The 13,192-nt window shown below is 43.5% G+C and overlaps 1 protein-coding gene across 1 annotated transcript in view; it reads right to left on the bottom strand.

Moving 5' to 3' along the window:
- Window positions 1-11,824, bottom strand: part of DNAH11 (dynein axonemal heavy chain 11) — a 337,309-nt gene extending 325,485 nt beyond the window's left edge. Inside the window, exons 1-4 of the mRNA XM_019508567.1 lie at window positions 11,611-11,824; window positions 7,613-7,756; window positions 3,872-4,068; window positions 2,487-2,676 (exon numbers count right to left, since the gene is read on the bottom strand). Coding sequence (XP_019364112.1) covers window positions 2,487-2,676; window positions 3,872-4,068; window positions 7,613-7,756; window positions 11,611-11,823 — 744 coding nt within the window. The 5' untranslated portion in view covers window position 11,824. The remainder of the gene's footprint in view (window positions 1-2,486; window positions 2,677-3,871; window positions 4,069-7,612; window positions 7,757-11,610) is intronic.
- Window positions 11,825-13,192: the final 1,368 nt, after the last annotated feature.

Genomic DNA, 13,192 nt, shown 5'->3' with positions numbered 1-13,192 from the left:
CCCCACAGACTTGCTGGTTTCCCTCACCCCTTATCAACAGCCTCTGCTCCCCCAGCCCTGCTGGTTTTTCAAACCATGGGAACTTTGAGGAACCTAACCCTTGTGGGTCACATGAGGCCATATCAGGTGAATATGGAGGCTGTGGCACTTGTGAGATATGGTGTTTGGCTAAAATTTGGCTAAAAATTGCTTCACAAGCTGTGGTGAGTGAGCAGGCGCATTGTCATGGTGAAGCATCTAAGCGTTGGACACCCACTTTTCTGGACATTTTTCTGGCTGTTTCATTCCCAAATCTCCAGTTAGAACTGAATGACATGAACCAACAGAAATTCCAACTTCTCTTGGACAGTCAGTCGCCTATCATATCGAACCAAACTGCGAACCGCTGCCACATTTTCATCATTTTGTGATGCTGAATGGTGCCCGGAACAGTCATTGCTTTCGACCAATGATCCTCCTTCTTTAAACTGACAATACCATTCAAAAACCCTTGCACAGCTCACAGTGTCATTACCAAATGCTATTTTAAGTAATTCAGGTGTTTCACTTGCCATTTTTCCAATTTTCACGCAAAATTTAATGCACGCACATTGTTCTGGACACACTGACATAACAAAAGGGGACACGAGACATAAACGTTCCTACTTTAACTGCTGGCCACAGAAAACTGGGGAAACATCATGAGCTGCAAACTTGTCCAGAGGAGTCCCAACATGCCCAAACATAGATTCATAGATACTAGGGTTGGAAGGGACCTCAATGGATCATTGAGCCCGACCCCCTGCCCATGGCAGGCAGACATTCTGGGGTCATGTGATGCCAGCCAGGTGCTTGCCCAATCTCATCTCGAAGACCCACAAGGTAGGGGAGAGCACCACCTCCCCTGGAAGCCCGTTTCAGATTCTGGCAACCCTAACCATGAAGTTCTTTCTGACATCCAGCCTAAATTTACTCTCTATCAGCTTGTGGCCATTGTTCCTGGTTATTCCAAGGGGTGCCCTGGTAAACAGAGCATCTCCTATTCCCTGCTGCCCCCACTTGGTGAATTTGTATACTGCCACAAGATCCCCCATCAGCCTTCTCTTCTGGAGGCTGAAAGGGTCCAGGTCCCTCAGCCTTTCCTCATAGGGCCTTCCCTGCAGACCTCTAACCATACGAGTGGCCCTCCTCTGGACCCTCTCAAGGTTGTCCACATCCCTCTTGAATTGCAGCACCCAGAATTGGATGCAGTACTTCAGCTGTGGCCTGACCAGTGCCACATAGAGGGGAACCATCACCTCCCTGGACCTGTTCATGATGCACCTACTAATGATGACTCGTATTAATTTTGGAACTGACAACAACTCCGAGATCTCTCTCTGTCGCTGTGCTGCTGAGAGGGTTATTCCCCAGCCTATAGGTGTGCTGGTGATTCCCACTCCCTAGGTGCAGCACTCTGCACTTGTCCTTGTTGAACTGTATCTTATTGTTCTCTGCCCATTTCTCTAACCTGTCCAGGTCCACCTGGATTCGGTTTCTTTCCATCAATGTGTTTACCTTGCCCCGTAGCTTGGTGTCATCTGCAAATTTGGACAGAGAGTGCTTTCCACACCCTCATCCAGGTTGCTGATGAAGATATTGAACATGTTCAAAGCCACGCCCCCCCACCCAATACTTTGTACCACCAATACACGTTCGGTCTCAATAGATTTTGAGCAGATCTTGTACGCGGACACACGCACACAAATATAATTACATACACACACAATACAAAAGGGTGGATAGAAAATGATGAAATATTTTGGGTTCTTTAGTTTTTATTTTAAAGTATCATATAAATTAAGGTGTGGCTTAGAAAGCTTCTTGGGCCAGCCCTGGTCAGCTATGTTACTTTCTTACAAATTTGGGTTTTTCCATTTTGAATGACATGAAGAAATATGTTCAATGCAGATGCCAGGAATGGAAAGAACGCAGAGTATAGAACAGCAAAAACAAAGTAGGGAAGACAGGACTTCTGCAGACCTTACACAACAACCAATTTTAAACCACTATTGTTTGTTAAACAAGCAGCAGGCAAAAACAAGGAAAATCCTAAATAAAATTATAATTATTTTAATTTAAGGTTGAAAATACATTTTATGAACATGGATAACAATTATAAAAATAATTATACAAAATTCTTTACTGTTAGAAGAATATACAAGTATTAGAAAACTTGGAAATAAGGAGTTAAGTATTCCAGACAGTTCCCCACTAGCATGTGAGCCTTGTAAGCTCTGCTATTCCACCAATTAGTTTTCACTGCCCACTCAATTTCAACTCCATTATGTTCAGGAACAGCTATGAAAGCCAATTATTTATATATTCAGATAATAACTCAGCATATTTTCTCAAAGGTATTTGCAAAAATGAAACACTGAAAGAGTGGCTAGTTTTCCATTCAAAAATTTAAAAAAATCCATAGTCTGCTTCCCATCATATTTATTATGATATTTGAAATCACTTACTTGATCATGTATACATAACAGATCATCTTTTCTTGCCTTCCAGAAGGTGAGCTCAGTTCGAGGGTCTGGATAAACACCATGCAGAAGCAGTTGAACAGAATCCCTTTGAACTATGTCACGTATCTGATGTGACCATTTAATAATCATAGATTCAATTGCATGTAGCACAGTCCTAGCATAAGAATCCTGTCTGCAAAATAGAAAACATATTTATTTTTGTTTTCATTGAATTACAAGCGGTAGGCAAAAGCACTGCTGTGACAAGATACGCCTTCCTTTCTACTTCAGTGTGAACACACCTAGAACTCCATGTTCAGTGCTCACTGGATAGATAATTTCAAAGAACTACAAATAAGTTCTCAGGAAATTAGGAGGACTGATTTTATTAGGAAAGACTAAGAGTTCATAAATACAAATTTCTATATTTATTCATTATTCAAAGTTGTTGTGCAAACATTGTCAATTAATATTTACTGGGTTGTAAATCCACTGAAAAGTTCACTCTGAGTATTTAATACTTCAAATCTGAATGCTACTGTTGAATTTACCAACAGATCAGACTGCCTTGTTCTCATTTTCTGAAAGGATTATAACTCTTAGAATGAGATGTCCAGTGCAAAAAAACAACAGTCATTAGTATGAATATCACTTTAAGTAAATATTCTTTAATAGTTCTTAAAGTGCATTCTTTTTATAAATATTTTTTCTGAAATGGTACTGGGACTATGAAGGCAAGATGGTAGCAAGCAAAACTGAGATAAGTTCATTTTTTAAACCTGAATTAGGATATATAGAGTGCAAAAATATTTAGCACCAAGATGAGATTGTATATAGTCAATGATGAACTTGAAACAAAACATTTCAATCTTTTAATTTACATTTTTTGTTATTTCACTAAATGTGTGCATGTTGATATTTTTACTCTGAAGTTTACACTGAAACCAATTTAGCTTAAGTGAGTAAAAAAGCAATCTAAAACTAAATCACTTTAAATCATAAATGCAAATAATACCAATTAGAGATGCACAAAGCTCTGGGTCAGAGGTGATATCTTTTATTAAACCAACTAAATAGTAGCAAAACAAATTCTCTCTCTGCAAGCTTTCAGGCATGTATACCATTCTTCAGGCTGAGGAGAATTCTTCAGCCTGAAGAAGGGTGTTTGTGCCCAAAAGCTTGCAAAAAAAAGACTTTTTTTGCTACTATTTAGTTGACTTAGTAAAAGATGCCACCTCTGGCCCAAGAGCTTTGTGCATTTCTCAGACGAACACAGCTACAACATAGATTCTTGAAGTAATACCTACTTGCATTACTGTGGCTGAAACACCATTAAGTGCAATGACTCTTTGCTATGTTACATGGAACATAATATAATCATTCCTTACTTATTTTTAGCACATCTCACATGTAAGTCCGTCTTTGGTAAAATTGTTGGAATGGGAAGAAAGGTTCTTCCTGACATCAATCCCTTCATAACATGTGCTTTATTTTTCACAATTTCCACATGACGCTCCACATCTTGTGAAATAAACTGTGGCCAGGAGTCATGATTTTTCTTATTGGATAAAAGAGGTGCTAAAATCTGGAGGCAGAGCAAGGCAGACATTTTACAAATCAGCTAAAATGTTTAATGTTTCTCAGTGCTACTTCACAAACTACTGTTTAAACCTTGAAAGAATAACTAAATCAAACCATAATTCAAAAATATTTTAAACAAACTAGACTTTATAAATTACTTTTGATACACATATATACTCAAACTGTATATATTCAGATTGTATCATATGGAAAGAGAGATCAGCGTAACTACATGTTGCAGTGATAGTACACACGAAGCAAATGAGGACAAACACTGAATTTCTTCAAAAAAGTGAACAATTTGCTATGTTGATCACTTTTTCCTTTCGTCCCAACCAAGGGAAAAAAAGAAAGGAACTAAGAGTGAGGAAAAAAGAAAGTCAAAGCTCTAACCTACCCTGTCTAAGAGAGAACAAATCTGCAGGTATGGACAGGCATTCACTTATAGGCAAAGCTACAGTAGCATTATAAATATGATTTGTACAACTACTAGTAAATTCCAGATGCTTGATCTCTGCCATGTAATTTCTATAGCAACAAATCAGGAAAAAAGTATCATTCAACTACATGGCCCTTTTTAATAGGAAAAGCATCTGAGCAAGTTGGATGTTTACATCAACTTTCATAAAACCAAGCTCACAAATAAATTTGATATGTGAACATGTCTTTTATGCATCAGTAATTTTCCCTCTTATTTTCATTACGCTATTCATGACCATAGCTCGGTTCTTCCTGCTCATGACATTTTTGAAAACAAGAATGTTTCCAACCTCTCTGAAATGGATTTCCAGTATTCTCGAGATAAGATGGGTGAAATCCTAACCCTACAGGAGTTTCCATGCTTTGTCTTCCACCTAGTTTGCTACATTTCTATTATCTCCCTTTCTCTTTGTCAGCTTGTCTCCCCTGCCCCATAACCTTTATTTCCTCTCAAACTTCATTACCACCCCAGGGTAGTAATTCAAGACTCTCAAAACCACTAATCAATATTAATAATAGTGATCATGCCATCATATTTAAATATACTGCGTTATTGCATCTTAACAGCAGATAATTTTCTCTTCCTGAAAACAACACTTTCCGTAAGAATCTGAGGCATAATAAGATGCCTGACTACCCTGAGCAGCAGCAGCGCATAGGGCAGTGTCACTAGCTAAGTTGCCAGTGGCATGGCAGTGGCCACTCCAGCAGCATAGTTGTTGCCATTTGCTGGTGCCCTCGTTGCCCCCCTTCACCACACTTGTGATAACAATATGCTAGTTTTGACTGAAGATTACCTGGAAAAGTTCTCTCAGGACCAGAACATACTCAGCTCTACCCTGTTGATAGCAGAATCAGGGAAGTTGCTGTCTTATATCAAAACTAAACATTGCCCTTAATGTAAAAGCTATACTTGGAGTTCTAGATTTCAAGGAAGAGCATTTGACTAGAAATGTATGAGCTTAACCTGGGGCTGATCTTGTGTCACAAGGCACCTACGTGACCTTGTGCCTAGAAAAGGGTAAAGAACAGCTGCCAATCACCAGGGCAGCTCAGCTGCTGGTTGCTGGAGCAACCAGGCGGGTCAGGTGACCAGAAGGGGGCAGGGCCGGGCCCTTATAAACAGCCAGGCCGGGGCCTGGCTAGCAGTTCCCTTCTGGCAGTCTGAGAGGTAAGAGTTCTGCAGGATAGCTAAGCCGAGCAGGGCAGCCTGAGCACCCAGAGGGCTACTTTATGGTGAGGGTGGAGAGAAGCCTGACCAGGAGGCTTTGGCCAGAGAGCCAGGAGGGCCTGGACTGTATGGTATAGCCGGTGGGCTGATGGTTCAGTTATGTACATCACCGGAGGACCGGGTGAGGCTGTAGGGGTGTGAGGAGGCCTCACAGGAGATCCCCAGTAGTTCGGGGGTTCCCTGGGTGCCCTGTTTGGGCACTGAGCGGTGCCAGGAAGGCACGGCGGCTTGGCACCCATGTGGTATGGGGTTGAGACCCCAGCCCATGAGGGCAGTACTCGCCCCAGTGAGGGCATAGGACCCCGAGTAGGGTCAGGGGGCCAGGCATGGCTGCATGCCACCTGAGCCCTGGCACCAGTGAAAGCCCGAGACAGGGCTGGCGTGCAGGCTCGGAGAGAGCCACGGGCGCCAGGGGCGCGGGGCCGGCTCAGTTAGAGCCACGGGCGCGGGATAGAGCCCACAGCAGGGCAATAGCGCCAGGGGCGCGGGAAGCACGGATAATGCCCGTAGAAGGGGCAAGTACACCTGGGAGCCCCGAGAAGGGCAGGGGCCAGCATTGGAACCAAAGTAGGGTGGGCACCGGTGAAGACCCGAGACAGGGCTGGCGCCATTAATCGTCTGAAGAAGGGGGATTGCGCTGGTACGAGCCCGGAGAGGGCAGGGTGTGCGATACAGGGCCCAGAGAGGGCAGGACGGGCCCAGAGAGGGCGAGGGACCATCTGACGTCTTATGGACATAAGAACGTCCGGGACAACTGCGAGGCTTGGGGTGTGCTAAAGGGGAGGTAGGAGGCACGCATAGCCCATAAGGCTGGGGGTGCACCAAGTCACCCATAGATACTGGGAGATCAAAGGCAGCCTCCCATATTAAACTATAAAAGATCAAAGACGTGGCGGGCAAGAATAAGAGGGTGCTGGATCTCCTAATTGGCATGGCAAGGGGGCGCTAGCGGGATCACGGCCACTCCTAGGCCCCACTCCATGACATCTTGTTTTCATTTTTTGTGAAATATTTCAAGTCTGTTTCAACTCAATGTAAAAAAGGGCTTTTTTCCTGAAATTTCAAATGTTTGTAGTATGGGAAAACCATTCCTACCTACCTGAAACCCTGAATACCCATCAACATAGGTCAAGCGCCAAAAGGAAAAGATTCAGCAAAAAAATTGCTGTGCTTCTATATACAAAGGAAAGTATAGGTATACCAATGGAATGGACTCCGATTTGATTACTTCACCAGTTATCTGCTGTTAAATAGGCAACACTCAAAGAACGACAGGATTTTAAAAAATTTTGTATATACATTTTTCCTCTCCTTTCAAAAGAAGTCTCAGCCATGATGCAGTATCATTATCGCAATGACAAAGAATGAACTCAAAAAACCTATTTGTGATAGAAACTTCTATGAACTATTCATCTGTTCTATACCCCCTTCTTACAAAATACCACTTGAGAATGCACGGATGCAAAATCTTTTTACTCATATGGCTACGAATATTGTATTTGTATATACTTTTAACCTTAAACATGTTGACTTATTCAACTCAATATTCCTGAATAAAAGGTTATGACTAGTCATAAGAGAACTGACTTGTGACCTGTCATAATGACACCCTCTGGACAAAAAAAACCCCACAACCCAATACATATTGCTGTGGGCTGGCTCCAGTAATTTAAACAAAACCAAGAATGTGTACTTCATGCTACACAACACTTCCAGTATCCAAAAAAAATCTCTTCATTTAAGAGTTATTTTTTCAGTAGTCACCTCTCTGGTTTAAGTTAAAGTATATGCAGAACTCAGATTTTAAACTGTTTCACAAGTATCTTGTTATAAATACCTCTTCTATTAAGGTAATTGTGTGTTCAAGTGGTGTGTCAGACAACTCAGCAAACATGATGGCTTGTTTGTAATTGTCTGGTCCAATGCATTCTGCAGTGTTCTTTATAACATAAACTACTTTACATTTCACATCACTGGGCATCTGAAACAGGAAAGACATGAGTTATTGCACTAAAAAGCAGAAACAGAATGAAAGGAATTCTGATAATCATACATTTCAAATGTGCATACAACGCAGGTCCCAAGAAGGCCTTTTGGGATTAGGTAGAAGGAAATTAGGTAGCAAAGAACAAGCACTGAAAGAGTCTAGGATTCTGAAGAAGACTCTAAGAACAACTTCTGAGATGGAACAGTCCAAAACCTATTCACACCCAGACCTTACACTTGTCTTTCAACAAGTTTAATGCCCACTGATATGGTCCAACGTATGTAATTTAATCTATTTACCTAAATTATCCCTGTACTCAGAAAGTTAGATTATTCTTGATTTCACTTCTAAAACATGAAAACAAATAGAAACAACCTTATTTTAAAACCGATTTAAAAACTGCAACCACATTTCTGACCAATAATGCAGATACATGTTAGAAGTAGGCATAGGCAGATCTAGGATTCTGAAAATTGGGGTGCCAAAGCTGTGGTGCATCATCACAAATGCAATACATTTTTCTCTAGTTACTAGAAACTTTCTGACTGTGCTAGGTGCTTAGGGCAATAACATTCAGTTTAAGATTAAAGCAAAAACAAATATAACTTTATTGGAATGTACAGTAATGTGTTCTATTATACATTAAAAGCCACAACAGATTAAGCAAAATAAATAAATAAATAAAATCAAAAGATGTTGTTTCGTTAGTGTTGTAATCATTGGAATTAAATGCACATCTCCTTTTAAGATTCATAAAATAAAAATCTAGCCCTTCCTGAGTGTTTTAACAATGTGCCCAATACTTTGCTGAAAGTTATTTCCACAGCCGTGTTAACATTCACCTCAGTTAATGTTTTTAGCTAGAGTTAAAAACAGCCTGCAGGACTGTGAAATAGGAGATACATTACTAGGAACAGCTACAGAGAGCAGACTTGCAGAAGAAAGGATAGCTTGACTAATAGGACATCAAGACCATTAGAAAGGTGAGGGGGTTGTTAACACCTGTAAAATGAAGAGTTCAGAAAGAATCACATAGATTATAATGAAACATGAAGCCAAATGACTGCCTCACTGCTGCTTGAATAGAACAGCCTAGAAATGCTGCTGGTGCAGTCAGACAGTTGCTTTTAAATTTTGGGTGGACCAGAAATCAAAGGAAGGGTGAAACTGCACTACTGTACCCCTCCCTGGAGCTAGGCAAGATACACTTCATACAGAATATCTACAAAACGTCTTAGGTTAGACACAGAGCTAAATTTTGTAAGCTAACATACACACACGCAAAGTGTAAGTGTGTGTGTGTGAGTGTGTGTGCGCGTGCACGCACGGGAAAATAGATCTCTCTCTCTCTCATTATATATAAACTCCTAATTGAAAATCAGTGAGAACTAGATGAAGGATTCTGACAGCACGATTTGGCACTAAATTATCAATTTGTGTCCAATAAAAAAAAACAACCTGTCCAAAATCAGGGGAGCCAGGACTCCAAGTGTTCACAATTTGGCAGCTGTGGAATTTGCCACAGGTCCCAAAACTTACTGTACATATGAAGAATCTCAATTTTTATTTAAATATTAAAAAAAACAAAACTTCTCTTAGACTTTGTGGTGGCAAGCAAAACTTTATAATCACAAACCGAGTATAAACAGTTGATATAATCAATTCTAGTGTCTGTAGGCAGTGTGAAATGACAAATATCAGGGAAACCTAAAAATGACAGCTTAGAGCTAACCTGTGTCCCATGCAGAGGACTACAAGGAGGACACCCCTTTAGGTCTCTCCACTACATTTTAGTGGAGGAGGACAGAGTCTGTCACTACCAACCTTCTTGCACAGATGGAAGACTAGTGAATAGCAAGAGATAGGAGAGCCTGGGCTCTGCCCCACCCCAGATACACGACTCCAACCACTACTGGGGGGAATCATCCTGGTGTTAGGTGTAAGACTGATCGAAGTTAACTTCCTCCCAGCACAAATTCAAGATCTGTATCACAACAAAAAACAGAACTGAATTTATTTCACACTGATCCCAGAATGTAATATAAAAGTAAATAAGGAAGGGGATATCTAAATATATTATTTTATTTTCATTAAATTTCTGTATAAAATTTAAAATTAAGGTACAGAACATTTTCCAGTCTGCCGCAGAAACTAGGGGTCTTCTAGGACAATTTAGATCCAGCTTGTCACAAGAGGCTTTGATCAGAGCCAAGCTTTGTTGAAAGTGTGCTGTTTCCTATTCTTAATACCTGAAGCCACAAAGATGTTCTTTTTTTTCCAGATTAAGTCACAAATTCTAAGACAGTATCATGAAGATACCATAAGGCATAAACTAGTTGTCTACTACTAATTTACTAATTAAGTGGCAAAAGGTAACCATAAGAACTGGTCATAGGCTCTTGACACCTATTATTATTGTATTTTTGTCTTACTGGTTATAATTAAGTTTACTTATACCTAATTTTTAGCTTTTTTGATGACGGGCGTTAATGGTAGTACGCCACTGGAAGAGTCTTCTAAAAAACAGTTGTGTAAGCTATTGGCTTGTTGGCCAAACCAAAGAAAATCAGGGAGGAGAAAAAGAGATGTCAGTTGACCTAAAAGGAAAGCTTTTTCAAATTTTCTGCTGAAACAAATGCTCCGTTTCAGGTTGAATCCAAATTTCATTGACCTGAAATATGTTTCTCTTTTGCGTTTATAATGTTTGTTTTCCCTAAAGTAGATTTTGAAATTAAATATTATTTTGAAATGAAAAGTTGCAGTTTCATTGCGAGTATGCCAAAAAAAAAAAGAAAAAAAAAGCTGGTGGAAGCAACTCAGTGGAGTGCATGCAAATTCACAGGTAGTTTTGATTTACTAGAATACACATTATTTGGGGGCAAAAGTAAGTTTCTCATGAAAAAAGTAATGAACTTGGGAGAAAAATACAGCATCTGTGCTTTTTTCCAGCTACTGAACAAGTTAGCTTTCTCCCTCCTTGTGCCCCAATTCCATATTCTGCATTGAGAAAACAAAGGATTTGAAAAGTCTGGAAGGACAACTATTTGCATTACAACAGAACTAATAAAAGCTTTCTACAACTGGCAGACAATGATGGAGATCAGGCAAGAACTATAAGGTAAAAAACAGTGATGCAGATACACAGTGAAAGTTTTAAATAAGCGCATTGAAAGTTGGAGGAAGAGAGCTATCACGTGACACAGATAAACAAACATTATTCCCCTGAAGTTATTCTTTCCTAGTTATAACAATCAATTTTGGTCCCCTTGATATTAATGGCAAGACTCCTATTGAATTTAGTGGGGTAAAGATATGAAACAAGGTATGTTAGGGATTAGGATTTAGGAACTATGGTCCAGATCGTGCTTTCCTCTTACACCCAAAAGTAATCCAACAGATCTGAATGGCAGGGCAAACATGCCCCTCTATAGTCTACAGGACCCATGACATTAAGTGGGAGTTTGGCCATTAGTATCAAGAGGACTCAACCAGACTGCAGTCTAGGAAGTGGCACAGATCTGCCTGGCTGCAGATTCCCCCTCTCTGCTAAGAGGGATCCTTTGTGGGAGCAGCTGCTCCCCGACTCGGTCTGGTGTAACCCAGATGATCGCATTCGCAAAAGGGAATGAAAAAAAACGGAGAAAGGAGGATGGAGGGGAGAACGGGCTGATCCCGGTGTAGTTTCCTCGCGGGAAGTCGCTATGCTGCAGCCTCTGCACGGAGTCCCACAGCTCCAGCTTCCCCGCCTAGTCGGGACTCGCGGCGCGGCGGGGGGTCCCGGCTCAGCTCCGCACCTGCCCCCGCTCCCCCTTCCCAGCCCCGCGCGCTCGGGCGGTGGCCCCGCTTACCTGCCGCGCGGGGGCCGGGGCCGGGAAGCGCAGCGCCAGGGAGGCCGGGCCGGGAGCGGCCCAGAAGTCGGCCAGGACCCGCCGGGTGCCCTCGTCGGCCACGTAGCGCTGCCACTGCTCGGTGCGGAGCCGCAGCAGCTGTGCCAGGCGCTGCCCCACGAACCGCACTCGCTCGTCCGCACAGAAACTTTCCTCCGCCTCGTCCCCCTCCATCCCCGCGTCCCGTCTCCCAGGGGACGGCAGCCCCGAGGCAGCGGGCACGGCCCCAGGCGCCTCCTCCCCAGTACCAGCGCGGCCCTCGAGCAGCCCCAGCCGGGGAGCTGCAGCCACCTCGCAGCGGGCGGCTCCCGGGGGCGGGGCTGCCTACCCCGCCGGCTGGTGGCTCAGCTCAGCGCGGCCAGGCTTCTCCTCCCGGCCTCGGCCGGGGCGTGAGCGGGCTTTCCCCCACGCACCTCGCACGCCACCAGACCCGGCTCGTCTGCACGGCAGGCCCTGGAGGACCAGGCAGCTCCTTCCCACGGCTCGGCTGCTCGCAGCGCCCAAGAGCCACGAGCTGGACCCCGGCGGACACATGCTTGCAAACTGCAGGCGCATGTATCAATAAATAACTGCACAGGCAGGCTCTCACCGCCACCCCCCCCAGAGAACTAAAGACTTTCGAAACCCGAAAACTTGTTTGCTATAAGATTAGAAAAGGTTTAGCTTGATGGGAGTTATCCCCTTCCCTCCCCTCCAGTCCTTGATGCCTGCCTTACACGCACTTCATTTTCAAGCAGCTGCCCTGCACTCCCTTCCCTTCAGGCCGGTGTGGATGTCCCCCCTCTCCCGCAGCTGTGCAGGTGCCAGGCTTTCCTTTGGTAACACATAGTGAGGCAGCAGGGAAGAGATTTAGACAAGGCCGAGGCTCTTCGGAGCCACACCGGGGGTCAAGGGCTACACGGTAGTTCTCAAACGTTTTTTGTACCAGGACCCATTTGTAAACATGGATGGCCCGTCCTGACCCAGTGCCCTTCAGTCCGGCCCCAAGTCCTAGCCCCCAAGTGGGCGAGGAAAGGGAGGCCCCAAGCAGGCTAGAGCTGCCAGCCTACAAAGAAAAAAAACTGGATTCTTATTTAAAGAAGAAAAACACTTTTTAAAAGTTTGTTCCCAACCCTTGCACATGTTCTTGCAACCCACTTTTGAGTCATGAACCACAGGTTGAGACACCAAGCTAAGAAGAAAAAGTGCACCAAAACACCAGCAGTGGAGAAAGGCTGAATTGGGCTCTTCACCTAGGACAGCGGGCACCAACCAGCGGATCTTGATCTGCCGGTACATCTCGGAGCCTCTTGGAGTCGATTGGAAGCTGCATACGCATGCGTGCCCCAGCCCAGCAGGTCAGTCCATCGGAGAGGGAACGGCTAGATTGAGGCCTCTGTGGTGAGGGACAGTGCTGCAGATGCAGGAGCAGGTAAATTGAGTGGGGCCCCAGCTGGGTGGGACTTACCTGCTGAGGAGGCATGCCTCCAAATAATTTTTTCTCCCTCTGCATTGATCTACCCCCCCTCCCCACAGACTTACCTGCTGGGGGGGGGGGGGGGGG

This window comes from Gavialis gangeticus, unplaced genomic scaffold, assembly GCF_001723915.1.
Source record: "Gavialis gangeticus isolate Ggan-Ray unplaced genomic scaffold, GavGan_comp1, whole genome shotgun sequence".
In the NCBI taxonomy this organism is placed as follows: Eukaryota; Metazoa; Chordata; order Crocodylia; family Gavialidae; genus Gavialis; species Gavialis gangeticus.
Note: the sequence above shows the minus strand (reverse complement) of the source record. Positions and strands in the feature narration are given on the sequence as shown.